Genomic DNA, 18,336 nt, shown 5'->3' on the forward strand with positions numbered 1-18,336 from the left:
ATTCAAAACAAAAATGAAAAAAGTTAAGATGAAAGAAGTGATGTGTGGCTATGTGACCGCTTCAGTCAGTCACACGGACAGCTTGGAGGACTGTTTGTCACTATAACTCCACAAACATTTAATCAACCCGGAGAACAGACAAGAGTTCAACATGCTTTCAAACGCCTGGAGCTCAAGGCTATAGAGACAGCTAAAGTCACACAGACATTAATCAGGTTTGTCTCCTGAAATGAAAACGGAGAGAAATAAAAGAGGATTATTGTTGGAGGCTGTAGCGAATGGAGTATTTCAATTCCACAAACTAAAGCCTTTGAATACTGCAGTAATAACAACTGTCTGCCATCAGTCAGGGGAAAAAACAGTGCCGGTGCACATTAGTGTTTTTGTTTGTCAATATAGGTGAGTGATATGCATGTGTGTGACTGAGCTGACTATAGTATATGATTACTGAGAGGATGGCAATGAGGAGAGAAGTCAGCTACAAGATCACAGGGCAGTAATAATCACTCCGAGACTGATCTCTATCAAAATATCTGATCACTGAGAAACACAAATCATTCTGTCGCTCTCCTCTCCATGGAGCCTCACTGAGCCTTTGATAAGAAAAAAGAAATCCTTTTTTTCCCACCTTTAGGCATTGAGCTTGTGTTTGAGCTAAGGGCAAGCACAAATGTATCCAAAATCTCAAAAGTCCTTCATTTAAAAATGAGATAGAGAGCTAGCTAGATAGCCCCCTCAAAAAAAAAAAAAAAAAAAAAAAAAACACTTACAAAAGTTGCTTTGGAGCAGAAATGTGCAGACATTTTTGGTGTTTGCTTATATTTAGTGTTTCACCATTTTTGTGATTCAACCACCCATCATCAACATACAGTAAGCAGTTTATCACACCAGCAGCAGTACAAGTCTTTTCCATGCGACTAGTAAGGGTTAGTGGCAAACAACACTGTTTTATGTTTAAGTCTCACAGTTGATTCTCGTCTACAGAAAATCAACTCACTGGTCATACAAGGACTAGCCTGGCCATATGAATGAATTTGCATTCTTTTTCTAGGCACTTTCTGGCGGTTCAGATTGGAAGAGACTGCCACTGAGCTGTGAGATAGAGGAAATTACACAGGAAATGAAGAGAGCCGTGGAATCGCACAACGGAGGAGAAAAAAACTAAAGTTACCCAGACGTTTCCTAGATTTCAATCTGAAAGAAATCCAAGTTACTACAGAGACAATGGTGAGAGGTGATATGAACATCCACTGGAATAACAGGCCCAGCCGCTCACATGCATGCTGGGGTGTTTTGTGGGAAACGGTAACCGCGTTTCCACTGTCGGGCCAAAGGTGAGCGTGCTAGTGCGTGCCAGGACCAGTCGTGTTTCCACCGTCACTTCCGGGGCTTGATCATGCCTCGTCGGTGCTTCCTCGGGGGCCAACGGCCAGGGTCCAGCTGGGGCTAGAGGAGTGGTTATGAACAAAGGCGGAGTTTCTGAGCGTCTGGAGAGCATCAGCACCACGGATCATTTCATAAAGTTAATAGCTATAACACCAGCATTAAAGACTTTTCAAATAATTTGAGCTCAAAACTCACTTTCAGACAGCAGCGAGTGTTTGAAATAATTTCTGTTTGAAATCCGATGTGGAAAATGATCACCATACAAGGCAGAAATATTTATAAGCATTGCCAAAGACTATGCACGCTAGCCATTACCATAAGTAAACATGGTAAATACGACCGCTTAAAGAAACCAGACGTCAGCTTCTCAATTCTCTATCACAGCTGAACAGTTCATACTGCTTTATTTCGGTGTGACTAATTTTCAATCCTGATCAATTAATTCATTATGATCAATGTATCACTTATTGTAAAACATCAATGCTTTTGGATTTAAATCCTTAAAGCATGCAAACAAACGGCTTTTATCATGTTCATTTTGTGATCGCGCTAGTTCCAGTGATTATTTCTGATTACTTTTCTGATTCTCTTTGTTGGTGAAATGATGGGTTGCGTGACGTTGTTCCTGAGAGGCGTGTAAAGGGCGGGTTTTAGTGAAGCGCAGCGGAGCTTCTGGCCTGACGGTGGAAACGCATCGTGATTTTGGGCTCGGTGCTACGGGTCCGAGACTATTAGCCCTGCCTGGCCCGTTTAAAGCACTGGCCCGACAGTGGAAAAGCAGCTAATATGTCGTCCTGGAGTACTCATCAGTGAAAGAAAATCACATCCATAATCACCCACCGATAGACTAAACCACAGAACCACTGTCTCAGTCTCAGTGCACATGTCAAAACATCCCCGAGGATAAATGCTTTTAACAAAATTTGAAAAAGTTAAATTAATTTTCTGAAATTAGACTAAGAGTTTAAGAAGTGCTGATATCATATCAGCAATAGCATCAAGTCACGGGATAATTATTACTGTAACCACCTCAAATGCTGATTAGTGTCCTACAACACAGAGAAGGAAGACACCACAACTAGGGTGGATATAGCAAATGAAGTCAGTTCATCTCAAAGTCTGACTGTCTACATCAGTTTCCAACAGCGATCAAATTTCACATGAAATCATCTGAGAATGTCATCACAGATCAAACCCTCTTAATATCATAAAAATATCCCTCTAAATATTGCAAACAAAGAGCCAGATTATCTGGTCTAAAAAAAGGAGAGTACATAAAAACAAACTGGATTGCAGCTGAAAGATTAAAAAAAACACTTACTTTCCAATGTTGTCTGGAAGTGCTTGTAAAGAAATGTCATTGATGGAAAGGCATGTTAAACTCCGTAATTCCGAAAAACTTTCTGGCAATCTGAAACAAAACAAAAACAAACGTACAAGTCACAGTTCACTCAGGGACTGTCAGAAGAGAATAATGAATAAAGTGCATCTGCTCTGAACAGAACATGCTCACGCCAGCAAAACATGATCACTCACTATAGTTTAAAAAATGAACAAAAAACAATTGCTAACAAGAAAGTTCTGCCAGTAAACTAAACCATATGGTTGTTTGTTACAAAATAACCAGAGAATACAGAAGCAGTCAAGCATTATAATATCCAGCAAAATGGGGGAACAAATTGGCAAACTGGGCCAAAGTGGATCCAGTGCTAATGCATAACGCATGACCTGCCAAGCACAACACAGCTATTAGGATATCGTCAATAAAACGCAGAGATGCCGTCAACGCATTTATGGTGTGTTAGACATGCAATTAAGACTCACTTAAAGAACCACCCAGCCTCAATGCACACGCCACAAGAAGCACAAAGAAAAATGACTGTAGATCAGTATTACCAACCTGAAGAAGTGTTGGAGGAGCTACTCTACAACTGCAGTCTACTCAGAATGTAAAACAGATAAAGTACACACAAGCTTTTCTTTAAAAAAAAAAAAAAATTGTAAACTTCACTACAAGCTACTAACAAAAATGCAACTAACCACAGATGCAATGTCTCGTTGATTAAATTTGAATTCTACTAGAAACTAGGGTCACACTTTATTTTAAGCACCAATTCTCGATATTAACAAACCAGTCTATGACGTTTTCCTCAGACTCCTAATGCGGTGCTAATTGTTAGTGTGGTAGTTGTTAAGTTTAGGTATTGGATAGGATTTGGGTTATAGAATATGGTCATGCGCAATAATGCACAGTCAAAATGTTAATAATAGGCATGCTAATAAGCAACTCTACACTAAAGTCTTACTGAAACTAGAATTATTTATTCAATTAGGGTAACAACAGCAAAACTAATTAATAAAACGTAAAGTCTTGTAATAAACTGCAGTATTTTTGCAAACATTTGACTGTTTTTCAGCATTTTTTCATGAACTGACACCACATATTGAGCTTTGTAAAACATGTCAGCAATCATACAGGATCAGAATATCACACAAAAGCTGAAATGCACAATTACCTTGTCAAAGGATTTCCACTAAAATCTGCTACTTGGAGGGTTTTACAATATGAAATGCTTTCAGGGAGTTCCATAATGTCTGTGGGAAAAAAAAAAAAAAAAAAAAGAAACAGATTTACAATAAAACCCTTGCTATATTCAAAACAATGGCTTTGTACCAAAACCTAGAGAGCTGCCCATACGTAGCATTTAAGAAATTACAGGTCAACTTCCAGCATTAAGGCAGAAATGCCGAAACAGCCTTCCTTTGACCACATTTTAAATCCGCACAGCATGCATCCTGAAACATGCAAGAATTATTAAATAATGAAACTCATTTTAAAAAAATCTTTTAAAATCAATAAAAGAAATTCCCATCTTACTCTACATCTGAGTTTTGTATCCTTCCAGGGAGGAGTGCTATAGAGTGTGACAGTTTATTCACCCACTTTTTCAGGCCTTGGTTCCAGAAGTATTTATCCCGTTCAGTTTTACCACAGGGACTTTTAAAGATGTCTAACATATTCTGAGAGCATAGGGAAATTTGCATCGCTTCACTGGAGTGGTCGAGCCACTTAAGTGTTCTTCTGCCACAATTTCCTTATCACAAGTCTCTGATTGCTGACACATTTCTGGGTAATGTAGTTTTTCCACCAGGAATTCCACTGTGAAACATGATTCGTTTAAAAATGAGTTGAGGTAATGCTGGCTGATGGTTTCAACAAAAGCATACACCATTGATTAACAACCTCGTAGCTCACAGTAGGTTTGTCTTAGTTAAGTTAATGTTCAAAATCAATTCCCCTATAGAGACAGCAAGGTAGCTTACTGGGGTTTGGAACAAAGCCACTATTTCAATCATTTGTATGCCGGCCATAAAAATGGTGCTATAACTAAGAGAGATCAGAGTTCAACTACAATACAATGTCAATTATAAGGGAGGAACCTCCACAGCAAGACAGTGTGTAAACACACAAAGAGCATAAACCATACTTTAAAAGCGATAGAATGAATTCTGTCATTAATTTCTCACCCTCATGTCGTTCCAAACCCGTAAGGCTTTCGTTCGTCTTCAGAACACAAATTATGATGTTTTTGATGGAATTCGAGAGCTTTCTGACCCTCCATAGACAGCAACACAACTGCAATGTTCCCAGACCCAGAAACGTAGGAAAGACATCGGTAAAATAGTCCATGTGACATCAGTGGTTCAACTGTAATTTTACAAAGCTACGAGAATACTTTGTGCGCAAAGAAAACAAAAATAACAATTAATTCAGCAATTCTTCTCTCCGAGTCTTTTGGAGAGTACCCCAGGACTTAATCAATGTAATCAGCGTTGTTTACGTTCAGTAGAAATCACACGCATGCTGAATGAACAACGCTGATTACATCGATTACGTCTGGGGTACTCTCCAACGCATCTCGAGAAGAAGAATTGCTTAATTATGTTATTATTGTTTTCTTTGCACACAAAAAGTATTCTCGTAGCTTTGTAAAATTACAGTTGAACCACTGATGTCACATGGACTATTTTACCGATGTCTTTGCCACGTTTCTGTGCGTTGATCGTGGTAAAATCCTTGCGGTCTACGAAGGTCTTACAGGTTTGGAACGACATGAGGGCGAGTAATTTTCATTTTTTGGTGAACTATCCCTTTAAATGCATGGGCAAAAAGCTCTAAATATCATCTATGCTGTATAGCAGAAAAAATAAAGTCATACAGGTTTAGAAAAACATGCATGAGAGTAAATAGGGGCAGAATTGTATTTTTTCTTGAAATATATCTTTAAGAAAGACGCAGGTCATTTAAAACCACAAGACACCACAAACCATGAAGTCTAGTTTTAAAACTGCCGCTTGATCAAAAATGGTAAAAATAGCTGAAACGAGAACTGGATTTTGGGCGTGGATACGCTGCGATCCAGGCTGGGAATTACTGTGGATGTTGCTGAAAGGTTGTGCGTAATTGCTGAGCACAGAAACCCAGCTGCAGAAATACGCTGGGCGTATGCTGGGAGCGTGTGGGAAGGGCGAGACACGGGAGGCCAAAGTTTCTCACAGACACGTACAGTACTTAAACAGTGGTCTGATAAAGCAAAGGGCTTCTTACCATTTCGAGAGACGTCTAGCTCTACGAGCTGGATGAAGTTGGCTATATCCCCCGGCAGCCGCTGGATCTCATTATCACTTAGGCCAAGTTTTCTCAGCTTAGTCAAATTGAAAAATGGCTGCAACAGAGCAAGAAACACCAATTAATTGCTACTGCAGTTTGAAAAAGTCATGCACAATCAGGACTAGGAATTGTACATGAAATCACAGAAATTAAATTATAAATGTAATTACATATGATTTTTAAATTAAAGAGTAAACGTGTACACAAAGTGCTCAGTATCAAATGATCAAATAATCAAATTTATTTTATATTTATTTTGGCATATCGTATAAAAAAAATAAATGCTGGATGGAAATGACAAAATGCGGCTTACATTATAAAATGTGCGTAAAAATACCTTATGCACTCAACGCAACCCAAAAATATTAGCTTCTCTTGAATTATTAAATTTGCATCTGTGATATTCACCCACTGGTTATTTATCCTAAACCATTTCATTTTATATTAAACAACATAAATCCCCCCCCAGTCAGAACGTTTCTCCTAAATCTATACATTTGCTACCAGTTGTTTAATCAGTCTTCCCAACCTGGCAACCATGTGCATCTTCATATTACATAAAAAGCACAGATGAGCTGAAAATGCCGACAAACCTGTAAGCAGAAGTTTAGTTTTTTTACTCCAGTAAAAGTGTAAAACAGCCAGTCTGTTTTCTTTCACATGATTAAATCTGTGAGCAATCCATGTATGCTGACACTCTCTTGACTTATATTTTTGGAGTATAATAATTGTGATTAACCATTTAACCATTATCGTGAAGCCCTGGTAGATCATGTAACTTGATAACTCGCCTAACAAGCAGACCAATCTCATTGTGCATCTAAAATACCATTTTAGTCATTCAGAAATGCCAACGTCTGGGATCAAAATGATTTGGTATAATTCCCTCACTGAATTGTTCAGAGAATTAACTCCCGAATTCTTCTGAGGCACAAGTCATTTATTATGTGGGATGGAACTGAAAAATGTGCTTTATTTGCAAATGTTTTATGCAATGCAATACGCTAATTCATGTCTTTGAATGAAAACAGTTCAAGATGGAACACTAGATTATTATATAACGAATATTTTGCAGTATACAAACCTTTTCTTTTTTAAATAATAAAAGGTAACAAGTTGTCATTGTTGTCACACGATCATGATACTTTCTCTCATCAACATGGAAATAAATAGGCCTAATTATTTTTCATTTGGAATGCAATATTGCATAGAAGCCAAGTCAAGTCAAGTGCAATGCATTGTGGGATTCCATACAATACGCTTTGTTGCATAATGCATATTTTGCCAACGCAGTGGGTTACTCCATGCATACAAAAATTGTGTACAGTATATACTGCAGTGATAGTAAGAATAGTACACTATTATGCTATTTCAAACATAGCCTATGCAATTCAACAGGGCGTTTAGAGAGCATTATGGGTAATTCTGATGCTCTACTGACTCACATTTGAGTATTATTGATGTGTTGGTCTACAAGCACAAGACATACAAGAAGCACCCCACAAAAACTGGCTACAAACAGAACCACATCCAGATATTCCACAATCAATTCACACAGAAAAAACTAAACTAGTTTATTAGGTTAGTAATTACTAATGTCCAGTGGCCTGGCAAAAGCAGCTCAGTGTATGGCTCTCTGTGATGTAATCAGCTATTCATGTCTATCTGCCTGACCTACTTGTTCAGTTCCTCCCACCTCTCACTGGCACCACGACTGACACCAGGAAAAAAGTGCATTTGAAGCACCCCATAAAACAGCGCAGTGAGACAAACAAACACCATGCCTGCAGCATCTCCTCAGCAGTGCTTATATTGTACCTGCTGCATGTTCACCTCAATCATCTAAAGCACGTTTGGCTCTAGATAACAATATTAGAGGATAATGCCCCAATAATTATTATAATAAATGGCCCTGAGTGCTCGTGGTGTGTACAATTCCATTGCCACTCACTGTAAACTAGAAACGGTAAAATGGTCTACCGTTATCATTATGTCTTGCAGTCCAGTTGGGACCAAGCCAGGGTCCAGAACAGGGACCGAGATTTGAGGACTCCTGAATAAACTTTAATGCGTAGGTGCCCAACTCACCGTCACTTGGCTGAGAGCGCTGTGTTTCTTTCACACACACGCAAAGAGAGAGAAAGCAAAGTAATTTTAGGGTGGGCGATATACAGGGAGACATTTTGGACTATTGTCTTTATGGCATGAGTATTTTTGTGGCCTTAAACATTTAAATACACATACTTATATGTGTCAAAATGCCTGCAAGTATCCCTGTAAACACAGTCATTTAGGTCTAAAGTGAAATTAAACAGCTGGGAAAGATGTGTAATAGTATATTGGATCTGAATGTTCGGTCTTAAAGGGGAAGCTGCCATATTCCTCCTGTCTGTCATTCATGTTAATCAACAGGAGCTCTTGATAGTTTGGGTGAACTATCCCTTAAATGTTTTAAGATTTATTATTTATTTTATTTTTTTATAATGCTCTAAATTAGAAACTAAATCTGCCAGCAGGTGGCGGTAAATGTCTTCATTCGATTCATTCAAATGGCTGATTCATTCAGGAATGAACTAAATGGCTCTCTTTATGAATGGGTCTTTGAGTCATTGGTTCACACAATTTGTTCAAAAGGCAGATTCATTCAGAAACTAAACACCGCTGTGATGCTCAGAGACGTGCAACAATTCTGCTGTGGCTTTATAGATATGTTCTCAGCAAAATGGATCAAAAATTAAATCACATTTAAACTTGTGATATTCGGGACAAACAACACTCGTGTAATACTGCTCTCCCTGCTCGGGTGATATCATATGATATAAATGAGGCATACAGGGGCATTTTTGCACCAATATCTTGAATTTTAGGGCATAACTGCATATGAAGTTGTTGCCCTGCATCATATTTGTGAGCAGTCAACTATATACAGTCATGGCCATAAATATCGGCAATATATGCAATTATATCATAATGGCATTTCCCCCTCATTTTAAATTCTAATTATCCAATGAAAGGTTAGATTTTTGTGAATTTTTTAAATAAAAGATAAAAAGGATTAACAATGCAGATTCATTTTCACCGCCTTCTTTGGTCATATTTACCAAGGGTGCCGATATTTTTGGCCATGACTGTATGCAATGTAAGATGACATACAGGTCTGGGGGCAAGGCCAGTGTCTTAACTGCCTTAAAATATTTTAATTGCATTATTTTTTCATAACTAATTAAGTTAACACGTTGTGTGTCTGAACACTGGATACTGATTGGCTGGCATGCCACGTACGCTCCTCACTGCGGAAGCACCGCCAACAATGATCTGAAAACAACCGACAAACGAGCAAGAGTTTAACGATCTAAATGAAAGTCACTCAGCCGGTCTGTGTTCTGTCATGAGATCTGGACTATATTGTTTGTGATCGGTGAATGAGTGCACTTTTTAAGTGTTTTTTTAAGAGAGAAAATAGGCTATTACAATTTGGAATCAATGGAATTACTAGGAATTTCACTGTTATAATATTTTTCATGTTTTACCAGTTTTTGTAATGTAGACAGAGTGTCTTTGGTTTTAAAAGGGTCATTAGATGCTCATTTTCCACAAGTTGATATGATTCTTTAGGATCTTAATGAAAAGTGTGTAACATATTTTGGTTAAAAATTCTCAGTGGTAGTGTGAAACAATGCCGTTTTTACCCTGTCAAAATCAGCTATGCCTACAGCACTGGTCTCAAACTCAGTTCCTGGAGGGCCATACCGTCCGAAAAGGGCTTTAATCTCCATACATGACATCTATAGAATTCTTCTGACAGAAAAATCCATCCACCACCAACTAAGCTAAGACTGAAGAGGAAAAATTGCGAAACAAACTTTAAAACTCTGTTAGACAGCCAGCAGAGAATGGTGTGAAGCTGACTTCAAAAACTGTGTGGCTGCTCTTTGAGTTCCATGCAAAAAATGAATAATGCATTGCATTTCACACAGCTTTTCAAACAAATGTTTGCAAAATCATCTGAAGACCTTCATGGTAACTTGCAGAAGAAGCCACAACAAAGAGGAGCGATTTTGGACATCATGGTGAAAAAAATTGTATGCAAATAACTTTCCCGAGTGTCTATTTACACCAAGTGCAAATAGTCCGCCTTGTTGGCAAAGGCTATTTACACTAACTCCGCCCACTAACGTGTGATTGGGTTAGCCAACACTAAAAAAAGACGATAATTCAGCATCAATTTCAGCAGTGTAGATGGTAAGGCGCATGATTTTTGATGCGATCAACCCGAGTTCAATCCTGCCTTTTGCCAAACTTTTTTTCTCCCTTTTCAAATCTCATATTGCATCAGAAAGGCATTTATTTTCCATAAAAATGAAGGAAATAATCAAAAAGTTGAAAATAAGAGTATCGGGTAGGGTTAGGGTAGGTGTAGGGAGGGCTTTATTGTATCAATAAGGTGGCATCCATTTAATAATCTGAATTAAAACTATCATTTACACTCAATATGTTATTATTGCATACTGTGTTTTTTACTACAATACTGAGGTGCTGATAATTGCCACTATTTGCAAAAAGTAGTATAAACAGCAGAAAATCTTGCTATTTTAACAGTGTCAATAGAATCCAATGCAAATAGCCGCTGCCATAATTTTATATTCCTCCACTAGCATGCACAGTTCAAATTAAATAATGGGATTTAAAGAAATTGTTCACTCAAAAACAAAAAAAAAGGGAAAAAGACATGTGCGTGTGTGTATTAAATCTCACTCATGTTGTTCCAAATTCCAGTCCTGATATGTATTATTTTCTATCTGTCATGAAATACAAAAAGGAAAAAGCTTTGTACCTTACAGTTAGGGGTGTGCGATATTAAAAAAAAAAAAATCTCAATGTTTTTTTCGATGATGATAATTAGACGATATTTTGCGGAGTATGTTATTGTGCTGATATCTGACTACGGTGGACAGCTGTAGTTTTTGATATTCTTCATATTCTGTGTGCCCAGTTCACATCAGTGATAAATTAATCTTTTCATTTAAGTTTAAATTGATTTCTACCTTTAGTAAAGCCATTTTTTTCTAAAAGTGTACATCTTTTGAGTCAAAGTATTACATTTAATCAGTCAATTAAGATAATACACATTTAGGCTGTTACCAAGCAAATGAAACCAGTATCATTAAAATTAATCTTTGCAGAAGTTGCATCTGAAGTCAAGTCACCTTTATTTAAAGTGAAGTGGCATTTAGATGCATTTACACACTATTTAATGCAACTCAGAGGGACATGGAGTGCTTTAACCAGTTACAAACACATAATGTTGTGATATTTTAAACAAAACATTGAATACTGATATTTAAAATTATTTTAAAAATGAAAATAGACTTTAAATGTGAAATTAAAGCCGCCAGTAGGTGGCAGAAAGTCACTGGTAATAAGTGAGTCATAATGCGACTGAACCGAATCATTTAACGGTTGATTCATTCAGGAACGAAGCACCGTCACGTTACTCAGAGACGCAGAACAGTGCTGTAGCGGTTTAGAATTATTTTTTGTCGGCGAAATGGAGCAAAAACAGGCAATATGGTGTCTAAAACGCAAGTCTCTTAATATTAACTTATTGTTTATTGAACTGTTTGTATAATTTGTAATAATGCAGTGAAAGAACACACTCTAAAAGCGCACGTGCACTGTTGAACACGCTTCATTACCACGTGCACTCCGTAGGTGTTTCGTTTAGTTTTTGCAAAATACTCCATATTATCAAATTGCACATCGTTAAAACGACAATTATGATATTAATCGCAGCAGACCCCTACTCAGTTGAACTCATGAGAGAGCGGTTTGCTCAATCACTGTACACACCAGCTTTAGAGAGGACATGAACACACAGGACTGGCTCTTCCTGTCAAACAGCACAAGAGCGCAGGTTTGAACATTTCAGTGCACGCTTATTAAGATAATTATGGCAAAACAACAACAACAGAGACAGTGTTCCTCTGATTGATTGGTCAGCGAGTCTTATGAGGGTGCTGGTTTTGTGTTATTGTATGGTAATAATAAAACATAACCATAGAATCAGCACAATAATGCTAATCTGACATTTGTGTACATGGACACAGGCATGCTCCAATACTGAAAATAAATAAATAAATTTTAATAGATTTATTTAAAAAAATTCCCCAAATTCCATTTTTTCTGTTTTCATTTTTTTTGGAAGTTTTTGTGATTTAATAATCAAAAAACATTAATTAGTTGATATCATTAAACTTATAACAACAGTTTTTTTCCCTCTCAAATACTGTGCTTTACATTTAAATTTTTCAGAATTATTATTTAATTGTTTAAATACATTTTATAATCATGTCTAATCAATTGAATTATTAAAACTTTTAACCAATTTAACATTTTTACATTAACAGGGCCCTCTTTCTTTTTTTTCTGTGCTGTCTGTTGAATCTATCGTAACAGTGATAATCAAATGAAGGCATAAAACATTGACAATTTAAAGATGAATTGCTTCAGCATGTGTAGTAGACGGTTAAATATGGCCAAATTCCATGACACTCCAATAAAATATATTTTTATGACAGGATTCTGTCAGCGTTTTGCACATAGCATTGGGCCTCATAACCCCCACTCTGAACTACTCAACTGCACTTGACCTCCCACACTGACCTTCAGGAACACAACTGGTCAAGTTATGAATGAAATTAAATAATGTGAAATCTACACCAGAATAACAAACAGGCCATTATCAGAAAGAGAAGAATAGAAATGCTGCTCTTCTTGTTTTCAGTCTCTCTTCTCACTCTGTAATCAAAACATTAGTGCTGCACAGGAAGAGAAAATAGTCTAGACAATAGACACAGAAACCTCCCAGACTGCAACAGGTATAGCACACAATAGACTCGGAAGTTCACACCGCACTCATCTCAATACTTGCCTGCTAGAGTTTATAAAAGGTGATGGATGACAGCAATCTATAGAGGACAAACCCATCAAACGGTATTGGTGTGTTATCGGGCGGACACATCGCTGAGGAGGAACACTGAACCTGTTCTTCCTGATAATGAAGCACCCCTCCTCCACCCTTCAGCCAGCAAATAACACTGAAAGGCAAAGCAGACTAGTGACGCAGACTAGTACGCTGCATCTGACTCTGGTGCCCTCACACACATCTTTCGTCACGATTAGCTCTCCTCACAGCATTCCTCGCATTTTAGGCCAAACAAGAAGTCTGAGATTGCAGGAAATCTCCACGATAAGAGCTTCCACATACAAACCAACAAGAAACAGTCTTTAAGATGCGTGTTTTCCCCTTCTTCTCACGCGCTTGGCTTGGATATGGGCACTTGACTATATGCCCCGCGGTCACATTGGGCTCAAACGGTACGGAGGAGAGTGAAAAGTCCAATCATTAACTAATTTAGCTCTCAGTATACACTTCTGAGAGGTTTATATTTGTCTCCAGAGACTGTAGTTATGCTAGAGAATCCTAATGGTTGCTCTGCTTGCTCTCAAAACAAATGCCCTACTTCACTGACTTTACCAAACAAACAGCAGGAGTCTGGAGACCACAAACGAAGATGTCAAGCAGCACATTTTACAGGAATTCAGAGCAATCAGATGTTTTGTTCTGGTCAAAAATATACACAAACACACTGAGGTGCATGGTTTCAAGCTTCAAAAACGTATTCACTGATTATCTCCCTCTCCAATGAGCTGTTGACCACAAATGACCAAGCCATTGAGTCATAACTTTGGTGAAGTAGACCAAATGATTTATAATAAAGATCCAACTCTGAAATGAATGCTTCGTTAACCGATTGGATACTGCTGAAAACGTGTTGGCCTAAATGATACGCCATTCTTTTACGTTTTGTTACCTTGAAGGGCTTTATTTTTTAAATGAGGAAATTAGTTTTGCTGTACTGCTCATATCTTGCAAAATTGTCTAAAAAAACAACAAAGAGGAATGTGATCAGATATCGCCCACCCCAATCTCTACTTTTATCACTGTTCCTCATACAAACCAATAGTGCGCCTTTAGAGAACATGCATTGTGTGGACTACTTTTTATGATGCTTTCACGGTGTCTAAAATCTTCTTGCGCAGCTTCATTTATTTTATGCACGAAAAAGAGCGGCCAGAACATTATTCAAAATCCTCCTTTTGTGAACAACATGAAAGCCAGTTAATGTAGACAGAATTTCCACGAACTGTGCAGCACTATACTGTATTAAAAGTATTAACTGGACAATAGATTTCTAAGCTACTGAAAATCAAGATGAACATGCTCCGACACGAATAACTGAATTGGATAGTTAACACAGCTTCTTACAATAAATGGTTAAAAACCGGAATGCACTCCGTTCAACCACTCAGCCCTTAAAGAGAAAGCCTGATACGTGGCCAATTTACTGGCGTTTCGTGTTTCCACATGTCTGTAATAAAACACAGCTTCAACTTATTTTTATCCCAGCAAAGATTTATACAATAACTGTGGAGACCAATACTATTAACAGGATGAAAAAACTTTGACATGTTATCCTTTTTGATATGCATTTCTCAGGGAAAAAAAACTTACTCGAAACAAGTTTTATTTTCTGAAGGATTTTTAATTATGAATATAATATTCATCCTCTCCACAGTAGCTATTCACAAAATTGATCAAATAGTATAACTATGAGCTGGAAAAGTTGCTTTGTTCTGCTCTATTTCCTTGTTTTCCTTCAGCTTCTTGTGTGAAAGAGCATTTATAATGGTCACACCTGACTTAGTCTTGCATTTAAGTTTAAGGACGAAACCTGCTCAAGGACTTGCCATTTCATTTCAAAGACACTTTTCATTAAAAAACCCTGCAATTCTCCAAAATATAGGATTATCCCACACATATTAGCTCAAATAGGTAAATAAAAGATATAATGGTCTTGAATGTTTTAGTGCGCTGCAGTTGTTGGCACAGCACTGTAATCTATCATTCATCTGGAAGATTGAATTCATTACATGCCAAAGTATCGCTGCAAGCAGTGCTGCCGGTCAGTCTATCAGCACCGCATGCAGGATTTACTGCTGCACACGCATGGGGAGCAAAGCAAACGTGTGCTCTTTACAAACTCACAGACAGAGTGATGAAAGCCCTCCACTGCTCTGTTCTGAGAGAGTTCTTCTATGTATTTGTGGTAAAGATTACACAAGGAAATGGAAAAGGCTTTTTAAATTGATGCACTGCAGCGAGAGGTAGAGGAAGTTGTCCTGTGTGTCAGTAAAGCATCACGGTTAAATCAGCATTAGCCTGAAATGTTCCCAGCTAGTCCTCTCCACCGATCAGACGCTCTCCTGAAGGTGCTCTCTCTACTGCTTCACGCATGGGTCTGCGCTCTGAAGGGTCACTGAAAGGCAAAAGTGGAGCTTTCCAGTTGCACAAAGCACTGCAGTTAGAAATCGTCACTTCTACAATTTTGACAAAAGCATTCATGTCATATTGTATACTAATGCAGGACGCATTCGTCAGTATTATTAGAAGTTATTCTGGATCACCTAGGATTAAGTGTTTAGTTCATGGATCATTTCTTTATAACAGCATTGTGTAATGGAGCGAGAGCTTACTGGTTCCTGCCACCGTCACAATGTTTTTCTCAACCACATTTTGCTGAGTTCTAGTGTTCTCTGCTGTCTGCACAATGACAGCGGTTGCGTTTCAAATCCTAGTGCGCTACCTAACTAGAATGCATCAAAGGCTCATACAACACGGCATTTTGGCATCATAAGAGTGTTTCTGTACAGCTGAGCCTACGAAGTCCAAAAATGATTCTGACTGCCGTCAAACGATTAATCGCGGCTAATCACATCCAAAATAAAGGTTTTTGTTACACACATAATGTGTGTGTTTTGAAGTTTCATGGAAGCTGGGCAAAATTATAATCTCTGTATCGATGAGAATGCACAAAGTTCCATTAATCACTTTATTGACATGTGGGTCAAGGTGTGGTTACTATAAAGAAGGAATAACAGCAACATCGACATCAGTTACTAATCTAAATCATCAAACACTAATGCAACACATTCCTCTTATCAAACAATCATCATAAAGTGCCAAGGTTTCAACAATATCACATGATCAAATATTCAAACATACAACATCCATGGATAAAGATTAAAATTCCTCAATCAACAATCTGCACAAACAATATATAGATTATTTCTATACATAATATACAAAGTGCTGTGTACTGTGTATATTTATTATGTATACTATACACAAACACAGTATACAATTTGAGAATATGTACATGCATATACACGCAGACTATATATTTATATTCATATAATTGGCATTATATAAATATTTGTAATATATAAACAACATGCGTGTGTGTGCATTTATATTTGCTTAATAAATATACACAGTGCACACATATTTTATGTAAACAAAAACTTATTTTGGAAGCGATTAATAATTTGGCTGCATTAAACTATTCTACAACGCTGTGAAATCTGATCATGCCTATCACCTATATACCCAAAAATGCTGCTGACTGGGAGTATGCATAACAATACTGACTGCCTTATTGTGGTTACGACGGCCAAAACTGCTGCTGACTCAGAAGAATATATGTCTATGACACCTAAAAATGCTGAATGCCTTCCAACGCGCCTGCGAGGCCTCAATGATGCTCAAAACTGCTGCTGACCGGGCATGCGAGCCAAACTGTTGATCGTCTCTCGGCTCACCTGCTGACTCGGAGCGCAATGCTGCACAAGCAGACGGCTTTAGCTTTTGAGACGCGGCCCACAAACGCTTCTCTTTCATCCATTAGTCAACAGTCTTTTCTAGCAACAATGGTCCCAGGACAGGCTGGCGTCTTCTTACCTTGGGCAAATCCCGGAGCTGGTTGGCGTCCAGTAAAAGCTCTTCCAGACTCGCTCTGTAGCGGTAGATCTCATCCGGGACGAAGAGCAGCGAGCAGTGGCGCTTATCGACCGACTCAATGTGACGGTTGCACCGCCACAGGGGGATACAGTTAAACATCACGGGATGGTGATCCTAGCCCTAGATAAATCCGTACTGCTGGAAAAGTTGCCACAGCAATCAAAACTCAAACAAACAAGTTGGAGAAACTAGGAACTAGGAAGAGCGCAACTAGTGTCGCATTCAAATGTATCGATCTCCGACGCGAATGTATCGCGCGCTGAAACATGGAATAAAAACGTCGCGCTCCACTTCTGCTTTGATCCCGGGAGTTTTCTTTCCGCTTTTTCACCTTTCTCGCGACATCTTTACTGAGAGGCTGGGAAGTGTGCCGTATCGCTCTTTGTAAGCGGTTACATGTCTGTTTAGTGGCGTTTATTTAGCGTGTTTCTTATCCCGGAGTTTATTTCCTCTTGGACCAGTTTCTGACCCGGAACATTCACTCCCTCATTCCAGACTGACGTCACGAATCCCAGCTGCTCCTCCCTTTCTTTCTCTCCCTCCCTCTCCCTCCCTCTCTCTCCCTCCCTCCCTCTCTCTCCCTCCCTCTCTCTCCCTCCCTCCCTCTCTCTCCCTCCCTCTCTCTCTCTCCCCCTCCCTCTCTCTCTCTCCCCCTCCCTCTCTCTCTCCCTCCCTCTCTCTCTCTCCCTCCCTCTCACGCCCCCCCTCTCCCCCTCTCTCCCCCTCTCCCCCTCCCTCTCCCTCTCCCCCTCCCCCTCTCCCCCTCCCTCTCTCTCCCCCTCTCCCTCCCTCTCTCTCACACTGAATCACATAAACTACACTTCCCCTAACAAACCTTGTTGCTCTTGAGTAGTAATGTGACATTCAACAGGTTTATTCTGTTTCATATCTGTCATCCATCATATCTATCTGTCCATCTATCAATAAATATGACAATCCATGTTATCCAGTATGATTTGTGCAAGGAAATCTTCAGAATGTCATTATATTTAAGATGGCCAGTCACAAATCTGTTTATTTGATTATCAACCAAAATTTATTGTAATATTTCTTATTTAATTACATAATATTTGTTTTACGTTTTTCAAAGTGATTATTATTAAAAGAAGGAAAGCACCAGGCCCAGACGGTGTGTCACCAGCGTGTCTGAAATCCTGTGCTGACCAGCTGGCCCCCATCTTCTCACAGATCTTCAACAGATCACTGGAGCTGTGTGAAGTCCCCTCATGCTTCAAACGCTCCACCATCATCCCCGTCCCAAAGAAACACAAAATTACTGGACTTAATGACTACAGACATGTGGCTCTAACATCTGTGGCCATGAAATCATTTGAAAGACTGGTTTTGGCTTATCTGA

The 18,336-nt window shown here is 38.6% G+C and overlaps 1 protein-coding gene across 1 annotated transcript in view; it reads right to left on the reverse strand.

Annotated features, from left to right (window-relative positions):
- LOC306883984 (leucine-rich repeat-containing protein 1-like) overlaps positions 1–17,483 on the reverse strand; it is a 40,831-nt gene extending 23,348 nt beyond the window's left edge. The window contains exons 1-4 of the mRNA XM_079439568.1: positions 16,920–17,483; positions 5,996–6,113; positions 3,903–3,981; positions 2,708–2,797 (exon numbers count right to left, since the gene is read on the reverse strand). Of these exons, the coding sequence (XP_079295694.1) occupies positions 2,708–2,797; positions 3,903–3,981; positions 5,996–6,113; positions 16,920–17,078 (446 nt within the window). The 5' untranslated portion in view covers positions 17,079–17,483. The remainder of the gene's footprint in view (positions 1–2,707; positions 2,798–3,902; positions 3,982–5,995; positions 6,114–16,919) is intronic.
- Between the last annotated feature and the right edge of the window lie 853 nt (positions 17,484–18,336).

The sequence above is a fragment of the Barbus barbus genome (assembly GCF_936440315.1).
Source record: "Barbus barbus genome assembly, chromosome: 18".
NCBI lineage: Eukaryota > Metazoa > Chordata > Actinopteri > Cypriniformes > Cyprinidae > Barbus > Barbus barbus.